We start from the raw sequence: 25,609 nt of genomic DNA, 5'->3' as shown, positions 1-25,609 counted from the left end.
TTTGCTATAATCAAAGAGCTGAAGCCCAAATTCTCTGTTGGTATTGACAATATCCCCAACTACGTCTTGAAGAAATGTGATCCCCTCATAGTCAGGCCACTTGTCAACATCTGTAACTGTTCTCTATCAGAAGGGGTGCCCCAGAAAAATTTAAGACAGCAAAAGTAAAACCTCTGTTCAAGTAAGGGATAAATACAGAAGTATCAAACTACAGGCCTATTTCACTACTATCGGAGTTTTCCAAAATAATTGAAAAACTCTATTATAAAAGACTAATCAATTTTAAAGAAAAAGTAATTACTTCTCAAATATGCAACATGGATTCCAAAAATCTGAATCTACTGAGACTGTTATTTTTGCATTCCTAAATGAAGCCTTAAATGCAATAGACAGCAAAGAGCACATCTCAGCCATATTTCTAGACCTCTCTAAATTTTTCGATGTTATCAATTACAACATGTTGCTTAAGAAACTTGAATCTGTAGGTACTAGGGGCCCAGCCTGTGAGTGGATCAAATAATATCTCCAAAACAGAGAGCAAGTAGTTGAGCTTGTTATCCAAGAAAGGAACAAGATAAAGTCCTACTGCTCAGAAAAGCAGAGCATTAAGCACGGTGTACCAAATGACTTGGAACCGAGCAGTCCACACCACAATTACATAAGATTCACAGATGACACAAATGTGATAATAAAAGAAGAGACCAGAGAAAAATTACTGCATGAGATTAAAAAGTTTACCTCCCATATTACAGGCTGGCTTTTTATAAACAATTTAATAATAAATGTAGAAAAAACAGTTACAGTGCACTTACACACAGTGCAAAATAAATGCCCACTAACATGAGACATAGAGTTGTTTACCAGAGCTCTTGAAAATGTAAGCTCTACAAACTTTCTTGGAATATGGATCCCAGAAGATCTAAGATGTATCCAACATGCAAAATACATTACAAATAAATTGAATACCATTTGTTATACTATCAAAATTCTTTCTGGTTGCACATCAAAACAGACACTGAAAAATGTATAGTTCACTCAGGCAGACTCTCTGCTGTGATAGGGCATAATCTTTTGGGGAAATGCACCACCAGCAAAAGTTGTTTTATATGCCAACAGAGAATTGTAAGAACCAAAGAAAATGCTGCCACAAGAAGCTCATGCAAGCCCTTATTTAAGAAACTTCATATCTTTCCACGACCACCCCTATATATCTTACAAGTAATAGTATTTCTTACAAGGGAACCTCCCCATCACATCCCTCTCAGATTTAGTTATAATTTGGCACAGTGGATAGGCCTTGAAAAACTGAACACAGATCAATCGAGAAAACAGGAAGAAGTTGTGCGGAACTATGAAAAAATAAGCAAAATATACAAACTGAGTAGTCCATGGGCAACATAGGCAATATTAAGGATGATGTGGGCACAGGAGCGCCGTGGTCCTGTGGTTAGTGTGAGCAGCTGCGGAACAAGAGGTCCTTGGTTCAAGTCTTCCCTCCAGTAAAAAGTTTAAATTTTTATTTTCAGACAATTATCAGAGTTCAGGCACTCGCCCATAATCAATTTTGCTCTCCAAAATTCCAGGAAACGTTCAGATTTGCTTGGACATATGTAGGATTAGACGGTCTACACACGGAAAAATTTGAAAACGTTAAAAACATGTTTTGACAGAGCACAGAGAAAACTGTGCGACTGTGAAACTGTTGCATTCATTTGTTGCAGTTTATGTGACACACTCTTACGTTTTCATCACTTTTTTGGGAGTGATTATCACATCCACAAAAAAACCTAAATCGGGCAAGGTAGAAGAATCTTTTTACCCATTCACCAAGTGTGCAAGTTAGGTGGGTCGACAACATATTCCTGTCATGTGACGCACATGCCATCACCAGTGTCATATAGAATATATCAGATGTGTTTTCCTGGATCAAATGTTTTCGGCTCCCATTGGAGTGGCACGTCCTTTTGTCTACTAATTGCACGGTTTTGCGGTGCGGTCACAAAACACAGACACTAAACTTATTACAGTGAACAGAGACGTCAATGAACGAATGGACAGATCATAACTTTGCAAAAATAAAGTAAGTAAACTTTTAACTCGAGGGCAGACTTGAACCAAGGACCTCTTGCTCCACAGCTGCTCACGCTAACCACGGGACCACGGCGCTCCTGTGCCCACATCATCCTTGATGTTGCCTATGTTGCCCATGGACTACTCAGTTTGTATATTTTGCTTATTTTTTTTATAGTTCCACACAACTTCTTCCTGTTTTCTTGACTGATCTGTGTTCAGTTTTTCAAGGCCTATCCACTGTGCCAAATTATAACTAAATCTGAGGGGGGTGTGATGGGGAGGTTCTCTTGTTAGGAAAGTCCTAGAAACTAGCAACAGGCTTGTATTGACTAACCGGAGTATCCATCTGTATAACACATGGAGAAAATAGGATACACATGTTCAACATGCATACACAATACTCAACAGAATGGAGCATTGCAAACAGGAAACAGACTGTATAGTAAGCTACCTAATAACATTAAAACAATAAAAGACAATTCAAAATTTAAAACTGCTGTCCATAAGTATCTATTGCTGAAGTGTTGTCATAGTATAGATGAATATCCTGAAACATAAAAATTTGTTCTGTCCATGTTCTGTACCTTGTGTGTAAAACTGAACACCTTAGTACAGAAGTGTGTCACCTTTACTGTTTTACTTTAGTAATGGATTTTTAAATGTATATGGTCCTTTTGAATTTCCATGTTATTTACTTATATGTTTCTTTCCCTTAATAAATTGAACTTATTTAGAAATAGTGTGCAATTCTGAATTTTCACAACATATCCACCTATACCCTTTCTGTTTCTTGGCACACATGTATTATATGAACATTTGTATCATTATAAAACCACTGTCAAAATCATTTTATCCATGTGTCTCCATTTTTGACTTATCCTGTATCATCATGTGCTTCCCTGCACACATTGTATGACCTACAGGATAAACAAAATTACAATTACAATTCTATTAGAAGTTAACTATAGCAATGTGGTAATCATAGAACTGTTACAAGTTGACAACAATGTAGTAAAGATAGAACTTATTCTTTATCATATGCTGTGTAGCAAAATCTAAATCATGATATGGACCGAACTTTGTGGTAGATTAAATTTTAATTCCAGATTTACGCTCAAACACAGATTATTATTTTTAGGGATGGTGCTCTTCAGTCGACCCACTTGAGTTTGCTTCACAAGCCATCTCAAATATTCTGTCTATAACTATCTCTTGCAATTGGCTAAACTGAATGAACAGTTTGCATAAAAGGCAGTGATGTGGTTTTGAGTCATGGTCTGGGAAAGTTCTTATCTGCAACTTATATCTAAATTAAATTTACTATGCTAATAAGTACAAGACAGCTTCCATAAATTATCAATGTATCCTGTGACTGTAGGTTTTACCTCAGCTTGTGGCCAGCTCAGATCAAAACTGGATTGTGAGCTGTCATCTGATGGTATTTCTAGCCCCAAGACAGCAGTTTCCTCAGGAGTGGGTGGTCGATAGCGAAGAACAATTACTGATGCACTCACAATGGTGTAGGCCAGCAGTGTACCAATGGACATGAATTCAACAAGTTTCTTTAAGTCGAATAATGCAGCAATGAGTCCAGTGCATATACCTGATATGGCTAAATTAATTATGGGAACCTGAAACAGAGAGAATTGTTTTTTTTTTTTTGTGTAACTATAATCTCTTGCTGGCTAGCATAAATTAAAGAAAATCATAACAACAGAAATAAATAGGCATAAAACAAATGAATTAATGTTAACATTGCATGTATTGTTACCACCATTAGTGTAGTTTATAATTATGTCATAGCATACAACCCAATGGTGTTACAACTCATCATGTCACCTATTCATAGTAGACAGTACATGTTTGAGAACAGGTGTTAATACTGTGTAAGTGAGGGGAAAGAACTGGACTAGCCATGTTGGTCAAATCATGTTGACTTATTGTTTACTGGCCAAACTGTGATGCAGAGCCATTGACAGTTTGAAGGTGGTCACAGTTGAGAACAAATGGGCAGGTCGTTAAATGTTCATTTTTACAGATAGCGCAGCAGTCAAGTCACAGGCTCAACTGCACATGCACTGTCCTTATGGGAGCATAAGGTGGTAGCTATCAGTCAGATATTCATGTTTCAAGTGGACATTGTACATAAACACAGGTAAATGACTGAGTGACAGAGTGGCAGAAAGGATCAATGGTGTTTGGATGTACTTGTGGCCATGAAGTTGCTGATTTTGCTTGTGTTTCATGATGGACTGTTCAGCATGTCTATAAGCAGTCGTGTAACACATGTGGCACCAAAACACAATGTCAGAATTGTGATTGGGAAAAGATCATGACTGAGAGGGATTGGGGAAGCAGTTCACAGCTGGTGAATCACAATTGCTTCCAAACCTGACAGGAATTGCTGCAGGCAGTGAATGAAAGTCCCTTTCAACCTATCAGCAAGAGAACATTGTGACAGGAACTGCATGCAATGAACATTTCAAGCCAGTCATCTCACATGAAGCCATAGCTGACACAGGTTCATAAAGATGATAATGGGGAAGTTCACTGGGGTAAAAGAATATGCGACTAATTTTCTGAACACTTCTCCACTCTATTACATCTTGACTGGTCTGCAAAATGATATGACTTGAATCTCATAGAAAATCTGTGGGACATGTTGGAACAGCAGGTAAAATTTTGAAATCAGCACCTCCACAATTTGATCGAATTATGGAACCAAATCCTGAGTGGCTTGATCTGTATGTGATGTACCTGCACAATCTTGTGGACTCAATTCCTAGACAAATGAAGGTGGTTAGCAAGTCCAGGGGCAGAACTAAATGTTATTAAATGATGTCTCTATGGGTGACTAATTTTTTTGTCTGGTGATCTTATTAGGGCTATGAGGCACACCTATGACTATGGGCCACAACTGTGACCAGCATTTGCTCTCATGTATTGAAAGTAAGAAGACAAAAACTTTATATCAAATTCATTCATTCACTTTATTTTGCAGATGCCACCAGGAAGGAGAACTATCAGAGATGTGGTAAAAGTCAAGGTATACTTTAACAAAAGACAAGCAAATCATAGACATTTAATCTATATACTGTAATAGTAGAAAACTGTTTCTGTACTACTTAATGCTGTTCTCCATCTACATCTATATTCTGGAAACAACCATGAGATGCACGGCAGAGGGCATGTCCCATTGTACCAGTTATAAGGGTTTCTTCCTGTTCCATACGCGTATGGAGTGCGGGGAGAATGATTATTTGAATGGCTCTGTGCGTGCAGCAATTATTCCAATCTTATTCTCCAGATCCCTGTGTAAGTAATACATAGGGGGTTGTAGTATATCCCTAGAGAAATCATTAAAAGCCAGTTCTTGAAATTTTGTTAATAGACTTTCTCAGGATAGTTTATACCTGTCTTCAAGAGTCTAACAGTTCAGTTCCTTCAGTATCTCTGTGACACTCTCCAACAGATTAAACTGACCTGTGACCATTTGTGCTGCCCATCTCTGTAAATGTTCAATATCCCCTGTTAGTCCTATCTGGTACAGGTCCCACACACTTGAGCAATGTTCTAGGATGGATCACATGAGTGATCTGTCAGCAACCTCTTTTGTGGACAGATTCCATGCCCCCAGTATTCTACCAATAAGCTGACATCTACCACCTGCTTTACCCAAGACTGAAACGATGTGAGCATTCCATTTTATATCCCTACAAAGTGTTACACCCAGATATTTGCATGAATTGGGCAATTCCAACAGTGGCTCGATGATATTATAGTCTGAGGATACTAAGGTTTTGTTTTGTTTTGTGTAGTGCAATTTTTTTTTCATTTCTGAACATTTGGAGCAAGTTCCCAATCTCTGCACCATGTTGATATCTTATCAAGATATGACTGAATATTTATGCAGCTTCTTTCAGATAGTACTTCATTATAGATAACTGTACCCTTTGCTCACACATCGCTCGGCAAACCGTTGCTCTCCTGCAACAGTTTCAGTGGAACATAATCACCCACCCACCCTATAGTCCTGACTTGGCGCCCAGTGACTGTCACCTGTTCCCTAGGTTAAAAGAACGTTTGGCCGGAAACAATTCAGCTCCAACGATGAGGTGAGAGAAGAGGTTCATAACTTTCTGAACAGCATGGTGGCGAGCTGGTATGACATGGGCATACAAAAACTGCCACAACGTCTACAAAAATGCATCAACAGAAATGTTCAATGTTCAAGCTGTAAACTTATGTAAACCATTGTAGAAATAAACAGGTCAGTTTGGATTCTGTAGAAATATTGGAACACGTGAGGCAATACTGACCCTACGATTTATCTTAGAAGCTAGATTAAGGAAAGGCAAACCTATGTTTCTAGCATTTGTAGACTTAGAGAAAGCTTTTGCCAATGTTGACTGGAATACTCTCTTCCAAATTCTGTAGGTGGCAGGGGTAAAATACAGGGAGCGAAAGGCTATTTACAATTTGTACAGAAAGCAGATGGCAGTTATAAGAATCGAGGGGCATGAAAGGGAAGCAGTGGTTGGTAAGGGAGTGAGACAGGGCTGCAGCCTATCCCCGATGTTATTCAATCTGTATATTGAGCAAGCAGGAAAGGAAACAAAAGAAATGTTCAGAGTAGGTATTAAAATCCATGGAGAAGAAATAAAAACTTTGAGGTTCGCTGATGACATTGTAATTCTGTCAGAGACAGCTAAGGACTTGAAAGAGCAGTTGAATGGAATGGACAGTGTCTTGAAAGGAGGGTATAAGATGAACATCAACAAAAGCAAAAGGAGGATAATGGAATGTAGTCCAATTAAGTCGGGTGATGCTGAGGGAATTAGATTAGGAAATGAGACACTTAAAGTAGTAAAGGAGTTTTGCTATTTGGGGAGCAAAATAACTGATGATGGTCGAAGTAGAGAGGATAGAAAATGTAGACTGGCAATGGCAAGGAAAGCGTTTCTAAAGAAGAGAAATTTGTTAATATCGAATATAGATTTAAGTGTCAGGAAGTCATTTCTGAAGGTATTTGTATGGAGTGTAGCCATGTATGGAAGTGAAACATTGACGATAAATAGTTTGGACAAGAAGAGAATAGAAGCTTTCGAAATGTGGTGCTACAGAAGAATGCTGAAGATTAGATGGGTAGATCACATAACTAATGAGGAGGTAGTGAATAGAATTGGGGAGAAGAGGAGTTTGTGACACAACTTGACTAGAAGAAGGGATCAGTTGGTAGGACATGTTCTGAGGCATCAAGGGATCACCAGTTTAGTACTGGAGGGCAGCATGGAGGGTAAAAATCGTAGAGGGAGACCAAGAGATGAATACACTAAACAGATTCAGAAGGATGTAGGTTTCAGTAGGTACTGGGAGATGAAGAAGCTTGCACAGGATTGAGTAGCATGGAGAGCTGCATCAGACCAGTCTCAGGACTGAAGACCACAACAACAACAACAACAACACATACCTATAAAAAAATAGGAGACCTTACTTTTGGGATTACCCTCGTACCATGTGTATGCCGTATCACTGCCATCTGTATACTTGCGTATCGCTGTCCCCTGACTTCGGTCACCTCTGTGTATGGACATCATCCAGTTTTACCCACCGCTAAAAGTAGAAGGCATGAAATAAAGCAATAAATCCATAAACAAGGTCAGATGTAAAGTCCTATTAGTTGTTGTTGTGATCTTCAGTCCTGAGACTGGTTTGATGCAGCTCTCCATGCTACTCTATCCTGTGCAAGCTTCTTCATCTCCCTGTACCTACCGCAACCTACATCCCTCTGAATCTGCTTAGTGTATTCATCTCTTGGTCTCCCTCTAAGATTTTCACCCTCAACGCTGCCCTCCAATACTAAATTGGTGATCCCTTGATGCCTCAGAACATGTCCTGCCAACTGATCCCTTCTTCTAGTCAAGTTGTGCCACAAACTTCTCCCCAATCCTGTTCAATACCTCCTCATTAGTTATATGATCTACCCATCTAATCTTCAGCATTCTTCTGTAGCACCACATTTCGAAAGCTTCTATTCTCTTCTTGTCCAAACTATTTATCGTCCATGTTTCACTTCCATACATGGCTACACTCCATACAAATACTTTCAGAAACGACTTCCTGACACTTAAATCTATACTCAATGTTAACAAATTTCTCTTCTTTAGAAACGCTTTCCTTGCCTTTGCCAGTCTACATTTTATGTCCTCTCTACTATTAGTAAAGAAAGTATTATTAAAGGGCATTAAAGCTGCACCGCCTTCTTTTTTTTAAAGTTAATTTGTCTCTTCACTTTAATTAGTATTAATGAGGCATCAGAGCAGTCTATCCTAAGAACACTGACTGGACGCCAATCTGTAGTTTCACATGCAATAAGTTTGGTGTGCTTCCTGTCAAATTTCGTTCTTAGGGCATGATACCTCGTCAAACTCAGCGAATCAGCTTTGTAAGAAAGATCGCAATTTTAGAATCTTGCTCCTCTTGGGAAAATATCTGCAGATGCCCACGGGTCACCGTCAGCTAGTTTTGTACAGCTAGGAGTGAGGAGAAAGTGATGCTGCAGTGAGTATGATAGACGGCACTCACCTGCGTCCGTTGGTTGATGCGACCGAGGCAGGAGAAGAGCAGCCCGTCAGCGGCCATGGCGTACATGCAGCGCGGCAGCGCGAACAGTGAGCCGAACAGCGTTGTGGTCATGCCGGACAGCGCGCCCAGGGCCACAGCCCAGCGAACCCAGGGCAGGCCCAGGCTCGCGAATGCCTCGGGCAGCGCCGCGTCCGGCACGATGCTCGAGAAGGGCTGCATCATGGTCAGCGCCGCGCTCACCAGCACGTAGCTCAGCGTCACCACCGACATCGACACGATCGTCGCCTTCGGGATCGACACGCTCGGGTCCATCGCCTCCTCGCCCGATGTTGCTGCGGGCACAGTTGTAACGTATTACCATTCCTGAAGCTTGTTGAGCACCATCTGCACAGTCACAATCTGAGCTCCAGCAGAACCTACACCGTGTGATCAAAAGTATCCAGATACCCCTAAAACATATGTTTTTCACATCAGGTGCATTGTGTTACCACCTACTGCCAGGTGCTCCATATAAGCGACCTCAGTAGTCATTAGACATCGTGAGAGAGCAGAATGGGGCACTCTGCGGAACTCACGGACTTCTAACATGGTCAGGTGATGGGGATCACTTGTGTCATACGTCTGTAAGCGAGATTTTTTTTTTATCCCGCCTGGGAGGCAGCGCGTGGGTAAGGAACAGGAACAGGAAAAGGTACAACACGTCGGTACTGCTGTATGAATTGAAATCCCCTTTACTCAAGCAATAAGAATACATAACTTGGAATGAGGTGCGAAGCTGAAGCAAAGTGTGCTGGCTGGCTGCACCTGATGAAATGGGCAGAATATGTAGGGATGCTCGTAGAGCTGCACAGCACCAGCTAGAGGGCGCTGTCGTCGGTGCCTTGTGGTAGTGCCAACCTTTGAAACTATGCCATTGCATTGTTGATACCACAACTTTCACCCCCTACACATCCTTAGCTCTACTGTTTCCGATACGGTAGGACGTGTACAGCACAAAAGCGCACAGACCGACCTTGTCTGTTGACTGATTGAGACCACCGACAGTTGAAGAGGGTTGTAATGTGTAATAGGCAGACATCTATTCAGATGATCACACAGGAATTCCAAATTGCATCTGGATCCACTGCAAGTACTATTACAGTTAGCCAGGAGATGAGAAAACGTGGGTTTCATGGTCGAGCGGCTGCTCATAAGCCATACATCATGCTGGTAAATGCCCTACAGCCCGGATCTCACGCCTTCTGACTTCCATCCGCTATTAGGGTCATTGGAAATTTTGGCAATAGACATCTGAGTAAATTAGCTTACCACGCCTATTTTCATTCTCTGCTTTCGTATGGCATCATATTCTGGGGTAACTCATCACTGAGTAAAAGAGTGTTCATTGCACAAAAGCATGTAATCAGAATAATTGCTGGAGCTCATCCAAGATCATCCTGCAGACACTTACTTAAAGAGCTAGAAATCTTCACTGTAGCCTCACAATATATATATATTCACTTATGAAATTCGTTATTAACAATCTGAACAAATTCAAAAGTAATAGCGGTGTACATGGCTACAACACTAGGACATAGGATGATCTTCACTGCTCAAGGTTAAATCTAACTTTGGTTCAGAAGGGGGTAAATTATGCTGCCACAAAAGTCTTTGGTCACTTACCTAATAGCATCAAAAGTCTGACAGATAGCCATACAGCATTTCAAAGGAAATTAAAAGAATTTCTTAATGGCAACTCCTTCTATTCATTAGATGAATTTTTGGATATAGTAAGTGGATAATTTCCCAAACACAAAAAAAAAAAAAATAAAAAAAATTATGATAATAATAATAATACTGAGACAGTGTCAGGAAGTCGATTCTGAAAGTATTTGTATGGAGTGTAGCCATGTATGGAAGTGAAACACGGACGATAAATAGTTTGGACAAGAAGAGAATAGAAGCTTTCAAAATGTGGTGCTACAGAAGAATGCTGAAGATTAGATGGGTAGATCACATAACTAATGAGGAGGTATTGAACAGAATTGAAGAGAAGAGAAAGTTGTGGCACAACTTGACTAGAAGAAGGGATCAGTTGGTAGGACATGTTCTGAGGCATCAAGGGATCACCAATTTAGTATTGGAGGGCAGCGTGGAGGGTAAAAATCGTAGAGGGAGATCAAGAGATGAATACACTAAGCAGATTCAGAAGGATGTAGGTTGCAGTAGGTACTGGGAGATGAAGACGCTTGCACAGGATAGAGTAGCATGGAGAGCTGCATCAAACCAGTCTCAGGACTGAAGACCACAACAACAACAACAAACAATGTGACTTGATGTTTCTTCAGAGTTTGAAATGTATAGGAAAGAAACCCTGAAGTTTGCAAGCCGTTGTTTCTGATCTGACAGAGAAGATTCTTCAACTTTTATGCTGGCACAACATTTTGTACAGGCCACATAGCATATGCAATCTTTATTATGACAAATTTGTCCCCTATTTTAACAAGGAATAAGTAGTAAAAAAAAAAGCAAAAGCGTGGTAAACTGTTCATTTGTCAGACCTTTGGCTGTCTGTCTGTCTGTCAGAAAATTAATGACTTAATGAACTTTCCTACAAATGTATTCACTAAGTTGTGTGTCTAAAGATACAAAAACTTTAAATTCACTACATTTTTCTTCTGGTTTTGTAATCTTTAACAGTTGTGAAAATGTTGCATTAAAATCTACTTCAGAAATGCTTACTTTCATTTTGATGTCATTTGTTAACCTGCAAAAGTCCTCTTGTGTTTTGCAAAAATAAGAAAAAAAAAAAGATTTGAATCCTGTAATTTATCCATGGTGACTGTGCTATTGTTAATCACAATGCCTGGGTACCCTTTGGTGGTGGCTAAGATATAGAAAGTTCTTAATATTTTTCTGTTCCGCCACAAAACCATCACTAAGATAGTGAATCTGTGTAATTTCTGGGAAGGATTAGTATTCAACCAAAGACATGCTCTGCAGCTCTATCATATAATCAATCACTGATTATAATTATGCAGTAGCTGACACTTTCTAATCCTTCAGTATCATCAGTATAACTATCTAATGCATTTTGAGATCTTCATCAATTGCAAATTCCTACTTTGATGATGCTTAGCAGTGTCCTAACGGTACCAAAAAGCCAAAAATTTTATTAGTGGGTCTTCAATTAATTCTTTCACTGCTTCGAGTGCATACCAGATAGTTTGAATCCATTGCTTGAATTTAATTATATCTTCAGGATCAATATTTTCAAGTTTCATTGCATCTTAAGATTTATTGTCATTGTCAAAAAATGGTCAAATGGCTCTGAGTACTATGGGACTCAACATCTTAGGTCATAAGTCCCCTGGAACTTAGAACTACTTAAACCTAACTAACCTAAGGACATCACACACACCCATGCCCAAGGCAGGATTCGAACCTGCGACCGTAGCAGTCCCGCGGTTCCGGACTGCAGCGCCAGAACCGCTAGACCAACACGGCCGGCATTGTCATTGTCATCGTTAATAATTTTTTGCCTATGTTTCTAGACTTTCTTCACAGTTATGAAGCATACAGATAATTTATGGTATTAACTGCTTCCAGTTGCCATTCCCTGCACCATTTGTCAATTCGCTGCAGATCCTCCTGCATTTCAGTACAATTTTCCATTGTTACAACCTCTCAATATACCTCAGCATCATCCGCAAAAAGCCTCAGTGAACTTTTGATGTCATCCACAAGGTCATTTATGTATATTGTGAATAGCAACGGTCCTACGGCACTCCCCTGCGGCACACCTGAAATCACTCTTACTTCATGTAAGATGGCGATAGGCTGTCGCATTGAGCGGAGATTATGACGAAAAATATGGTTTTTGTAGCCAAAAGAGTGGGAAATAATACGGTGTAAAACCAAAAGACTTTCAGAAAAAAATGTTCTACATTACTTACTGAACACACCTCATATACTGAGAAATTTTCCATGCAAAACGGGGGACTTCTAAGCTCCCAATCTCTGTCCTAATTTTCAACTGTGCAGCTGCATAGCCGGTTGCTGCATCACGGCTTACCGATGCTGTCGAATCCGACGAACGCGTAGAAGAGCGTAGCGGCGCCTGTGGTGACGCCAGCCAGGCCGTAGGGCAGGAAGCCGCCCATTACCCAGTTCTCGAAGCGGGCGTACCAGAAGCCGACGACGACGATGACGGCCATGACGGCCAGGTTGACGACGGTGAGCAGGCTGTTGACGAGCGCCGAGCCCTTAACGCCGGCGGCGAGCAGCGCGGCGAACGCGACGCAGACGGCGGCGGCCAGGAAGTCCGGGTAGGGCGCGAGCAGCGGCTCGTGCATGCCGCCCGTCAGCGCCAGCGTGGCGTTGCTGATGGCGCGCCCCGACAGCGAGTCCACGTAGCCCGACCAGGCGCGGGCCACCGACGCCGCCCCTGCTCGCACACGCACACTCAGAACACGTCACGCGGCGGAGCGGCAGCAGCGGCCAGGAGGGAAACGCAGAACGCTAACAGGCTCCTTCCCATAGAGGAAATATCTCTGCAGTGAGCACTGCGTTCTGCGCATGTTGCCAACATTAAACCAGGATTGTCACGTGTTTTCGGGACTTCGCTGTGCGTGTGTGCTTTCTGCAGCGTTTGAAGTTTATAATATCAAGAGTTTTTGTTGTGTTTCACCGTAGATTGATAGTGTAATAGCGAGGGTGAATTACTGTTTTAGCTACGGATGCAAAGAAAAATATGTGAAAGGAGGGATAGTAACTTACTGGTGCTCTTCACCCAGACGATTCTAATAAAATATACAGGGCGTATCATGTAGCTCTAATTATAGTTATCATATAATTAAGAGACACTGTATATGTTTAAAAATTTCGAGACGCATTATAATTAATGCTTGATTCTGTAGACCTATTTTTCTACGATTTTATGACTATATGATAGATATTGCGGCTCGTACAAAAGCTTACAAACAATCGTTTCCTCGCGTAAATTTGCTAGTGGAACAGGAAAGGGAATGGTTAGTTGTTTCAGCAAATATTATCCTCCATGCATTTATCAGTGACTTGTCGATTATGTATATAGATTACGCATTCTACTATTTATTTAATAAACTGGGAGCAAGTACGTAAAATGCGTTAAATAAATACTTCAAAGTGTCACCAGTAAGAAAAATTGTGCTTTAGGTCGCAAAAACGAGAAAATAAATACCCAGAAATAGCAGAAAAAAGGACGAATTAGCAGGGATATAATCGCTAATGTGTGGCAAATTCGGTGTTTTTCGGACACTTGCAAAAGTACTAGCGTACTGTCAAGTCATTTTGCAAGACTATCACTGCAAAAATGTACGTCAGGTTCTGTAATACTATAAAGTGCCGTATCATACCGAAAACTACCAAAAATCGAGTGCATCTGAACTGTGACACCCATAGCAAAGAAGCAGGATGTAATATCACTTGCCCTTAAAAGTTACGCAGCTGCTTTATTCCCGGTATCAAATGGATACTGTTAAAATGTCTGCGCAACATATATAAATAATCCACGACACGTTCGAAAAGAATCTGTCTGTACTAGGGATGTAGTGACATTCTAAATATACAGGGCGCTATACGGACAAACACACGACGTCCCGAGAACACGTGACCACGCCGGCAATGTATGTTGACAACAGAAAATCTGTTCTGCGCATGTGAATGCTCACTCCAGAGATATTTACTCTATGCTCCTTCCCCCATCCCCCCCCCCCCCATAAAGGAGAGGGGGGACTAGGGAGGGGTGGAGGAACAGGCTGGCGGCAGCCTTACTAGTGCTCTTCACCCAAACGATTCTAATAAAATATACAGGGTGTATCATAATTAAAGATGTAAACGCATGCAGCTGAAAGTACACGATGGTTGAAGCAAGAAAATCTCGGCAAATGTAAGTCAGCATATGACTGTCTCCACAGACCTTCAATACTAAAAATTTTAAGAAATCTAGGACTCCATCCAAAACTAATTAAAATAATACAACTCACTCAAACCAACACCAAATCAAAAGTGAAGTTTAGAGGAGAAATTTCGGAACCATTCCTCATAAAAACAGGCTTAAGACAAAGTGACTGCCTATCACCATTACTGTTCAACTGTGCACTGGAATACATAATGCAAGGTTATTTAAAAGACATAATGAGAGAATGGTACAAGGACAATCCAAAGAGGATAAGAATTGGAATGCAAAAGATGATATTAGCTTAAACTGCTTGGGATTCGCTGATGATCTTGCTCTCCTAGGCAACACCGTTCAAGAAGCCAGGCAACAAGTGAAATCACTACAAGAAATAGCAGAGAAAGTAGGCCTTAGAATATCATTTGAAAAAACGGAGATTATGCTAACTGATCCACCACTTGCAAACAAAATTACAATAGGAGAACAGGAAATCAAAATTGTTGATAAATTTAAATATAGGAGGATATAAAATGTAGACTGGCAATGGCAAGGAAATTGTTTCTGAAGAAGAGAAATTTGTTAACATTGAGTATAGATTTAAGTGTCAGGAAGTCGTTTCTGAAAGTATTTGTATGGAGTGTAGCCATGTATGGAAGTGAAACATGGACGATAAATAGTTTGGACAAGAAGAGAATAGAAGCTTTCGAAATGTGGTGCTACAGAAGAATGCTGAAGATTAGATGGGTAGATCACACAACTAATGAGGAGGTATTGAATAGAATTGGGGAGAAGAGGAGTTTGTGGCACAACTTGACAAAACGAAGGGACCGGTTGATGAGACATGTTTTGAGGCATCAAGGGACCACAAATATAGCATTGGAGGGCAGCGTGAAGGGTAAAAATCGTAGAGGGAGACCAAGAGATGAATACACTAAACAGATTCAGAAGGATGTAGGTTTCAGTAGGTACTGGGAGATGAAGAAGCTTGCACAGGATAGAGTAGCATGGAGAGCTGCATCAAACCAGTCTCAGGACTGAAGACCACAACAACAACATTGAGTGTCATGTAATATTTTGTCTAATGTAATATCTTGTATAGACACCTTTTATTAACCTGACACGTTCCACATCATTACGAAGTGTCGTACTCATGATCTATGGAATGTGAAATTTCATCATTTTTTCACTTACCACTGGCTGCATTTGTTGCTGTAGGTACACTTTTCTTCGTAAGTAAGAGAGATTCTTCAAAGAAATTTTGCACTGCATACAAACCATACTTACAGGCGTATGAAACTGTAGAATGTATTTAATTAATGGTTAAATGAATGATCTAGTTACTTTTTAAACCTCATGTTTAGAAAAAACTCAAATTCTACAGTTAATTATCTACATTTTTACCGCAGTTTTTAATAGATTTGGAAAATTCTAGAGTTTTGCATTAAAGAGTTTTTGTTTAGTAAGTATACCAAGTTTGAAAGTAATAAGTTAAATATTTTGAATGTTACACGTATCTAAGTATAGAAATTTGTGTTTTCCGGAAAACGTCCATTAAAGTTTCTGCTTGTATTTGGCATTCTTTGAGAACTGTCCAGCACCATAACCAGGTTCTTTTTCATATTCTAAATCAGTTTCCTTCCTTTTCACATCCCTATGATCCACGCCTCTTGATTTTATCACCTCCAAAAATGATTTATCTGTTTTCACTACACGCTCTCTGTCTATCGCATACAAAGCTTTGATGCAGTTCACGCTGGACCTAATTCCCATTTTCTCTAAAACATATTTCCTGCTTTGCACACCATCATTAAAACATGAAATTGAATCATAAACACCAACAGCAAGTGCACTCCTTCGCACAAAAATAGTTTTTGGCAATCTTTCCCATACACATTTGTTAAAACTTTTATTTGGGTTTTGGGTACCACCATGAAGGCATTTCTTCATTTGCAAGGTCCCAGAATATAAGTTTGATGACAATCTCTGGTACAAATATAAACATTCGAATTCTACAGAGCGAAATACACTTACGTATGACAGAAGAATACTGTCCAAAGGAGTGTGGCGCTGCATTACAGTACACTTAAGAGCAAATAACGTCCCTTATAATCTCTCAAACATATATGTTTTATACACCAAACTATTCAGGAAGATGTGCGCTACAAAATAGGCATATTTTTGAAAAATCGATTTTCTTTTTAATTTTTGACGTCCTCCCCCCCCCCCTTAAAGTGGCACAATGAAAAGATATATGTATACTAAATGCATGAAAAATGCAATAGATCAGAAAGTGGCAACATTATGCCAATATAATGCAGAATCAAAATTCTTTAAATTTTTTTGGAATTTAAAAAAATATTGAAATTGTGTTACTTACACATTAAGCATGATCAGACTAATTATGTATCTTCATAGTGCATTTCATATTGAGTATAGTGTATGACATATAACAGTCCCTTCCTACCATTGTTGCATTTTTTAGTACAACCACAATTGTTTACATTATGTATTCACAACTTTAGAACGACCATGCAAAGATATAGGCCTATGAACCTTGTCCAATTTATGTAACTCTGGTCTTCAATGGATTCAGCCATAGATTCTTTCTTTCTTTCTTTCTTTCTTTCGCTTGTGCCTTTTTCCACAGTTAGGCAGGGTCGGCATGGTTAATTGGATGTGACAATGTTAGTGGAAAGGGTGGCCGGATGCCCTTCCTGCTGCCATCCCGTACCCCATGGGACGGAATTAGTGTACCCCAACTGTCTGCATCTAGTGTAATCCATGGAATAGTACGAAAGTGTTCAAATGTCTGCGAGCTGTGTAATAGAGACGAGATGTGGGGACCAGCCCGGTATTCACCTAGGGGGATGTGGAAAACCGCCTAAAACCACATCCAGGCTGGCTGGCACTCTGGCCGTCGTCGTTAGTCCACTGGGCGGATTCGATCCAAGGCCAGGAAGCAGCTCGTTAGTGCTCTCGGCTAACCAGGGACTCAGCCATAGATTACACCACATAAATTGACATCATATGATGTTCATCTTTGGCTTCCATTACATGACTAAATTCGACAAATAATGGTGCCTTCACATGTAATAACTGTTTTTCGTGATCATTTTATGGCACAGTTATTCAGTGAATGTCAGACATATTTGTCCTATCTCTGCCAGAGACTTTGTATGTTCTCACTTTTATACTGCAACATAATCAAGTTTAATGTATCTCGACGATGACTTCGTTTCCAGGAGTCTGATCATGTTTAAAGTGTACGTAACATAATTTCAGTAATTTCTAAAAAAAAAAAAAAATTAAAATATTTGATCCTACATTGTGTTTCCATAATATTACCTACTTTCTGGTCCATTATATTTTTAAGCATTCTATATACAGATATCTTTTCAGTGTGGTATGCGAAAGTGGCCAAAGGCCGAAATCATCATTGAGCAACAGTATAAACAATCTATAAAGACAAATGGCGGAACTCTCATTTAAACACTATTGATGGGGTTCTATGTAGACACCGCTCGTTGATTATCGTGGTATTTGTTCACATATGCGACATGTCAGAGCTGTAAACAGACCAGATACGACAGTACAGTATACAGTCAGAGTGCCACTCCCATCAGTTGTTCGCGGAATGTCAGCTGTGTTCTAGGGATGTTTGTGCTAACATGGAGCATTACAGTAATGAGGAGTACCAGGATATGTATGTCGCATGTGGTAAGCAATCCACGGGAGGCTGCATGCTTGTACCAAGAAGCATACCCTGACCAAAGTCACCCTGAGTATCAAATCTTTATAAGGGTGCAGCAGTACTTCCGAGAAACTGGGAGCTTTGCACTTGCTTTGGGAGCGGGTAGGCATGCACGAATAACATCTGTGCTTTAAAATGTGGAGCTGGGAACAGTCGATCATTCTTCAGGAGTCTCGACAAGCGGACTTGCCGCACAAATCCCTGTAATGAGCCATAGCAGTGTCTTCAGAAAAATGCATTACTGTGCTATGTACCTGTACCATCTCTAAATCTTCAGTATCTTAGTGAGGAAAACAAACGTTCAGTCAGCGCATGTGACAACAAGCTGCAGGCAACCCTACGTCTGACAATAACATTTTAATTACAGATGAAGCAGGTTTTACACTTAATGGTGTGTTTAATTATCACAATTCTCATGTCATCTATGCTCCAACCCATATGCTACGCATGATTCTCAACACCAGTGACCTTTCTCATTGAATGTGTGGTTACGGGTAGTAGGTGATCGTCTAATTGGGCCGTACATGCTACCAAACAACCCCATTTGACGGAATTACCTTCGGTTTCTGCGGCAACCTCGTTCAGCATTGCTTGAGGATGTTACGTTAGAGCAACGCCAGAGGATGTGGCATATGCCTGGTGGAGCACCGGTATATTTTGTTGCTGTAGTGAGACGACGTCTAAAGCGTTGATATGGCCAAAGGTGGAAGGGGCGAGGAGGACCTGCACTGTGGTCTCCAAGAACACCTGATCTGAACCCCACGGATTTCTGTGTTTCGGGCCATCTTAATGGTGTAGTGTACACCACTCCAGTTACCATGGTTGAAAACTTGTAGCAGAGACTTGTCAGAGATTGTCAAGAATTCTGAAATCATCCGGACGTGTTTTTGCAAGGATACGAAACTCTTTGTGGCGACGGGTAAGCGCTTGCATTCGGGTACAAGGACGGCGTTTTGAACACTTCCTTTAACTATGACTACAACCATGTAACTGTTGATGTCTTCATTCAAAACAACTGCGCTTCTACCAAATTATCTCTAATAACTTTTCTTAATGTTGCACAGTATTGTTACCTTTTCTACACTGGGAATGACCGTAGCAGTCTGGTCCCTTTAATCTCCCCGCCCCAAACTGGGATGAATTTTAAATACAGTCATGTCGCAATTATCTCGCAAACAGTTCGTTTACGTACCTATGTCTACCGAGACTTTTTGCTTCTAGGACTGTGTACTTTCAAATATATGCGTTTACGTCATTAACTAGGATACACCCTGTATTTATAAAGTAAAAAAAATAATGGTATTAACAGGGAGAACTTACAGATTGGCCATCTTCGATATCCCTTATAAAAACGTAATGTGAGGGTCAGAGCCCAGGCATCATTTTGTTAAAGCAGTGTGTACTTTTGAAGATCTGCATTGGCTGTTAAATACAAAAATTCGAGGTATTAACAGATCAGCATGTGAATGTACCTAATATTCTAGTCTTCTTTGTGATGGTGCAGGTTCTATTCTCGATAAGCGCAACTTTTTTTACTTTCATTTCAATTCTATATTTATTATCAAATCGAAAAAGTAATTGACAAATATTAAAACATACACTCATGTTCAGTAAAACAGAACACCTTGAAAGACTAGAGACAGGACGTTCATATTCCCAGGACACCTACATTAGTATGTTCTGCAGAAATGATTAGCATTTGAACCATGTTGGCCCGCGGGTTCAAGGTCAACATCGATATCGCGGCGTAACACCACCTACCGGTAAAATGTGGTTGCGGCTCTTGTTGTCATTATAAACCGATGTAATGGATCAGTGTGACTTAAGCAGATGTGCGGGATGCCTCGCAGACATATGCGCGAACCGTACCGTCAAATCAGTCAGTTTGAAAGAGGGCGCATTATCAGCATGAGAGAATTTGATGCATCCATCTGGGATATTAACTGCTCGTGTGGGACGAAGTTTTTCGGCAGTGCAACGGGTGTGTGCAGAATGGTTCATGGAAGGTCGTAGAAAACGACGGGATGGGTCAGGTCGCACCACACAGGCCACCCGCCGAGAAGCTCGACATCTCATACGAATGGCGTTGCAGAACAGATCTGCGTCCTCCTCAGCTCTGGCTGAACAGGGGAACGGTGTAACACATCGTACACTAGCAGGGGTGACAGCCCGCCACCATTTATTATGTCGTGGGTTACGTGCGCATCACTCACATCTCCGCTTGCCTTTGACGAATGTGCAGAAACGTGTTAGACGGCAATGGTGTATAGAATGACGTCACTGCGGACACGAGTGGCATCAGATAGTCTTTTCGGACGAATCCAGGTTCTGTTTGTATGAAAATCGTGGCTCCATTTTGGTTCACTGCATACAGGGGGAGCAGCATCACAGTGACTGCATTCGCACAAGACATACAGCGCCAATTAAAGGCCTTATGGTATGGGATGCTGTTGGGTACACCTACAAATCACAGTTAGTATGTGTACACGGCACTGTGATCAGTGTGGCCTACGTGAATGACGTCCTGCGACCCGTAGCCATACCCTTCCTGTAAAACACCCTAGACGACATTTTTCAGCAAGCCAATGCACGACCCTATGTTGCTGCACGTACATATGCGTTCTTGGTGTCACAGGTGTAAGGCTTTTGCCCAGGTCCGCTACATCACTGGGCTTGTCACCAATCAAAAATGTTTAAAATATGGTGAAATGACTGGTACAGTCCTGTGACCCAATGCCAACCACCTCAGATGAACTTTGGAACAAGGTGAATGCAGCATGGGTGGCTATACCACAGGGCGCCATTCCCGCCTTATATGGGTCGATACCGTCGCACGAGGAACAAATTCTCAGGGCTCATGGTGGTCCCTCTGCCTGCTAGGCACCAGGACACATGGTGAGCGAAGGTAACTGAAATACTAATTATTTCTGCTGAATATACTAATGTACATGCCCTGCGAATATGAACGTCCTATCTTTAGTCGTTCTGGGTGTTCTGTTTTTTTTTCTGAACATGAGCGTAGTTCTCGAATGGTAACATATTTTATCTGTAATTACTAAATCGAATGAAAATGTAAATATTCACAATAAAATAAAATTTGGTACAAAATTGTGAAACATGAAACAGAAAATAAAATATTCTTTTAATATGTACATATTATTTAATATGTACATATTAATTATTATTAATTTATTTAATATGTACATATTGTTCAAAATCTCTGCATGAAACATCAAGCTGTGATAGATCACGTCATGGGCAAGAATTTTTACTACAGACAAAATGTTTATTCACATTTGCCACCGATGCTAGGCATTCTTATGTATAGGTTATGCGCCTGAGAGGTGGCAGGGTTCACGCACTCTACTGTGTGTGTATGCAGTGTGTTTTGCATAGAATGCAGTCATCTGCTCCACGTGAAGGAGGCTGAGCAGAGCAAAATTTAAGGACATGAAACGTATTCACAAAGCTGTATAAGGGAATGACGACAGTGAAAATTTTTGCAGGACCGGGACTCAAACCCGGATTTCCTGGTTTACGCAAGAGGTTGCCTTAACTGGCTTTATTATTATTATTATTATTATTTTTACAGGAATTGGTCAGTGAGCAGCGGCCGAATTCCGAGGCGTGGCCACAGTGTCCCTCTCACCTCCACCGCGCCTGTGGAGCGTAGGAAAGTGGGGGACATGGGAATCAATAGAAGTGAAGGCTTTTCTTCTTATTTATTTATTTACTTTGTAACTTTTACTATTATTATGAAATTATGTGGAACAGACGTCACCTACTAGGGAAAAATAAAAACAAAAGACAGGGCACAAAAAATTACGCTCATTTATGGCGTGACTTCCCATCTGCAGAGATCGGGGGAAGAATCGACCATAGACGGCTGAAACTCAGACACCGCCCGGGTGGAGGTAGGTGCCCTTCGCTCCCGGCGTTCCCGAACTATGTGGAGGTCTAACAAAGATCCCTCGGTAAAGTGGCATGTGCTCAAGCGCTGCATGGCCTGTCTGTAAATAGATACAGAAGTCGAGGCGAGATTTTGGCCCCTAACGAAATAGGTAACTGACCACCTATCCCTTAATCCAATTAATGGCACGATATTTGGCGGCGGCAAAATATGAGTCCTCAAGTTACAGGAAAAATCGCGGTTCGATCGAATGTAGTGGCACTTGGATGTAGCAGGCGGTCATAAATAGACAGACGTCGTGTGGAGAGGCACAGGTCAGATGGTGGCCACAATGCTGAGTTGCTGGCAAAGGAGACAAAGAGTGGAATTCGACAAACCGATGTCGTGCAGTCACTGTTCTGTAGCAAATTTCCTGTTGACTATGTGATACCACTTTGCCAAGACATTCATAGGGAGTAAGGGCTGGAGGATGGTACTCCACAGTGTGGGCCACTGGAAGGAGGGATATCTGGTATCCAAGACGTTACGAGGAATACGGCGCAATAATATGTTGTAAAAATCCTTGGTCCTGCGTGGATGGGTACCTGGGAAGCTGGTGTTTGTATAACTTTAGATGACGAAAATGGTTGAAAAGTGAGACAAATGAGGGGCGATGTGGCCGACAGACACCGGCAGTGGGGTAGACGCAGGCAGGAGGATCTCAAGCAAGCTGCGTATTAGGGATGTGCTCCGTCTGGTCCATTATATTCTCATAGTACTCATATACAGGGTGGTCCATTGATAGTGACCAGGCCAAATATCTCACGAAATAAGCATCAAACGAAAAAACTACAAAGAACAAAACTCGTCTAGCTTGAAGGGGGGAACCAGATGGCGCTATGGTTGGCCCGTTAGATTGCGCTTCCATAGGTTCAAAAAATGGTTCAAATGGCTTTGAGCACTATGGGACTTAACTGCTGAGGTCATCAGTGCCCTAGAACTTAGAACTACTTAAACCTAACCAACCGTAGCGGTCGCGCGGTTCCAGACTGTAGCGCCTAGAACCGCTCGGCCACTCGGCCGGCTGCTGTCATAGGTCAAACGGATATCAACTGCATTTATTAAAAATAGGAACCCCCATTTTTATTACATATTCGTGTAGTACGTAAAGAAATATGAATGTTTTAGTTGGACCAATTTTTTCGCTTTGTGATGGATGGTGCTGTAATAGTCACAAACGTATAAGTACGTGGTATCACGTAACATTCCACCAGTGTAGACGGTATTTGCTTCGTGATACATTACCCGTGTTAAAATGGACCGTTTACCAATTGCGGAAAAGGTCGATATCGTGTTGATGTATGGCTATTGTGATCAAAATGCCCAATGGGCGTGTGCTATGTATGCTGCTCGGTATCCTGGACGACATCATGCAAGTATCCGGACCGTTCGCCGAATAGTTACGTTATTTAAGGAAACAGGAAGTGTTCAGCCACATGTGAAACGTCAACCACGAACTGCAACAAATGATGATGCCCAAGTATGGGTTTTAGCTGCTGTCGCGGCTAATCCGCACATCAGTAGCAGATAAACTGCACAAGAATCGGGAATCACAAAAACGTCGGTGTTGAGAATGCTACATCAACATCGATTGCATCCGTACCATATTTCTATGCACCAGAAATTTCATGGCGACGACTTTGAACGTCGTGTACAGTTCTGCCACTGGACACAAGACAAATTATGGGACGATGACAGATTTTTTGCAAGCGTTCTATTTAGCGACGAAGCGTCATTCACCAACAGCGGTAACGTAAACCGGCATAATATGCATTACTTGGCAACGGAAAATCCACGATGGCTGTGACAAGTGGAACATCAGCGACCTTGGCGGGTTAATGTGTCGGAGGTAAGGATAATTGACCCCCATTTTATCTATGGCAATCTAAATGGTGCAATGTATGTTGATTTCCTACGTAATGTTCTACCGATCTTACTACAACATGTTTCACTGCATGACAGAATGGCGATGTACTTCCAACATGATGGTTGCCCGGTACATAGCTCGCGTGCGGTTGAAGCGGTATTGAATAGCATATTTCATGACAGGTGGATTGGTCGTCGAAGCACCATACCACGGCCCGCACGTTCACCGGATCTGACGTCCCCGGATTTCTTTCTGTGGGGAAAGTTGAAGGATATTTGCTATCGTGATCCAACGACAACGCCTGACAACATGCGTCAGCGCATTGTCAATGCATGTGCGAACATTACGGAAGGCGAACTACACGTTGTTGAGAGGAATGTCGTTACACGTATTGCCAAATGCATAGAGGTTGACGGACATCATTTTTGAGCATTTATTGCATTAATGTGGTATTTCCAGGTAATCACGCTGTAACAGCATGCTTTCTCAGAAATGATAAGTTCACAAAGGTACATGCACTACACTGGAACAACCAAAATAAAATGTTCAAACGTACCTACGTTCTGTATTTTAATTTAAAAAAAACTACCTGTTACCAACTGTTCGTCTAAAATTGTGAGCCATATGTTTGTGACTACTACAGCGGCATCTGTCACAGAGCGAAAAAAGTGGTCTAAATAAAATATTCATATTTCTTTACGCACTACACGAATATGTAATAAAAATGGGGGTTCTTATTTAAAAAAAAACGCAGTTGATATCCGTTTGACCTATGGCAGCGCCATCTAGCGGGCCAACCATAGCGCCGTCTGGTTTCCACCTCCAAGCTAGACGAGTTTCGTTCTTTGTAGTTTTTTCGTTTGACGCTTATGTCGTGAGATATTTGGCCGGTCACGATCAATGGACCATCCTGTATAAGGCAGCTGCTTGTATACAGAGACGAGTCTGAGACCACGATCACATTGGGGTAGGGTAAGTGTCTCATAACGGACTTTAAACATGGAGCCAGCTGTAAGATAGTAGCGAAGGGCCGCCTGAGGGTGCGCCCAGTCGGCGTCGTCAGAAGAAGCACTTAATCTACGTGGACCAATTTTGATGCTACCTAACAATTAAGGAACTCAATATTTTGAGGTGTGTTCTGGGACACAGGAGATTCTGGCAGACGTCGTTGTAAAAGACGACGGAAATTCGTCGTGGCTGCGTGTACGATGGTGGGGGTAAAGGTAATACCCAGGTACCGGAATGTCTGCACTAATGGCAGGGGTGCCACTTCACCTTGCTGGAGGCCTCGTCTGATTGCAGGAGATTTGGCGACATTCACGGTACTGCCTGCAGCAGCCTCATAACGCATAATCCAAGAACAGAGGGCTTTGAAACGTAGTGCTACAGGAGGATGCTGAAACTTGGACTGGTAGATCGCATAACCAATGAGGAGGGACTGATTGCAACTGAGGATGAAAGAAATTC

General features: G+C 41.4%; 1 protein-coding gene across 3 annotated transcripts in view; it reads right to left on the bottom strand.

The window, feature by feature from the left end:
- Window positions 1-25,609, bottom strand: part of LOC126174929 (cationic amino acid transporter 4) — a 233,549-nt gene that overhangs the window by 47,254 nt on the left and 160,686 nt on the right. For all 3 annotated transcript variants that reach the window (XM_049921383.1, XM_049921382.1, XM_049921384.1), the window contains 3 exons: window positions 12,713-13,084; window positions 8,659-8,990; window positions 3,459-3,704 (listed from right to left, as the gene is read on the bottom strand). In XM_049921383.1, coding sequence (XP_049777340.1) covers window positions 3,459-3,704; window positions 8,659-8,990; window positions 12,713-13,084 — 950 coding nt within the window. The remainder of the gene's footprint in view (window positions 1-3,458; window positions 3,705-8,658; window positions 8,991-12,712; window positions 13,085-25,609) is intronic.

Source organism: Schistocerca cancellata, chromosome 3, assembly GCF_023864275.1.
Source record: "Schistocerca cancellata isolate TAMUIC-IGC-003103 chromosome 3, iqSchCanc2.1, whole genome shotgun sequence".
Classification (NCBI taxonomy): domain Eukaryota; kingdom Metazoa; phylum Arthropoda; class Insecta; order Orthoptera; family Acrididae; genus Schistocerca; species Schistocerca cancellata.
Note: the sequence above shows the minus strand (reverse complement) of the source record. Positions and strands in the feature narration are given on the sequence as shown.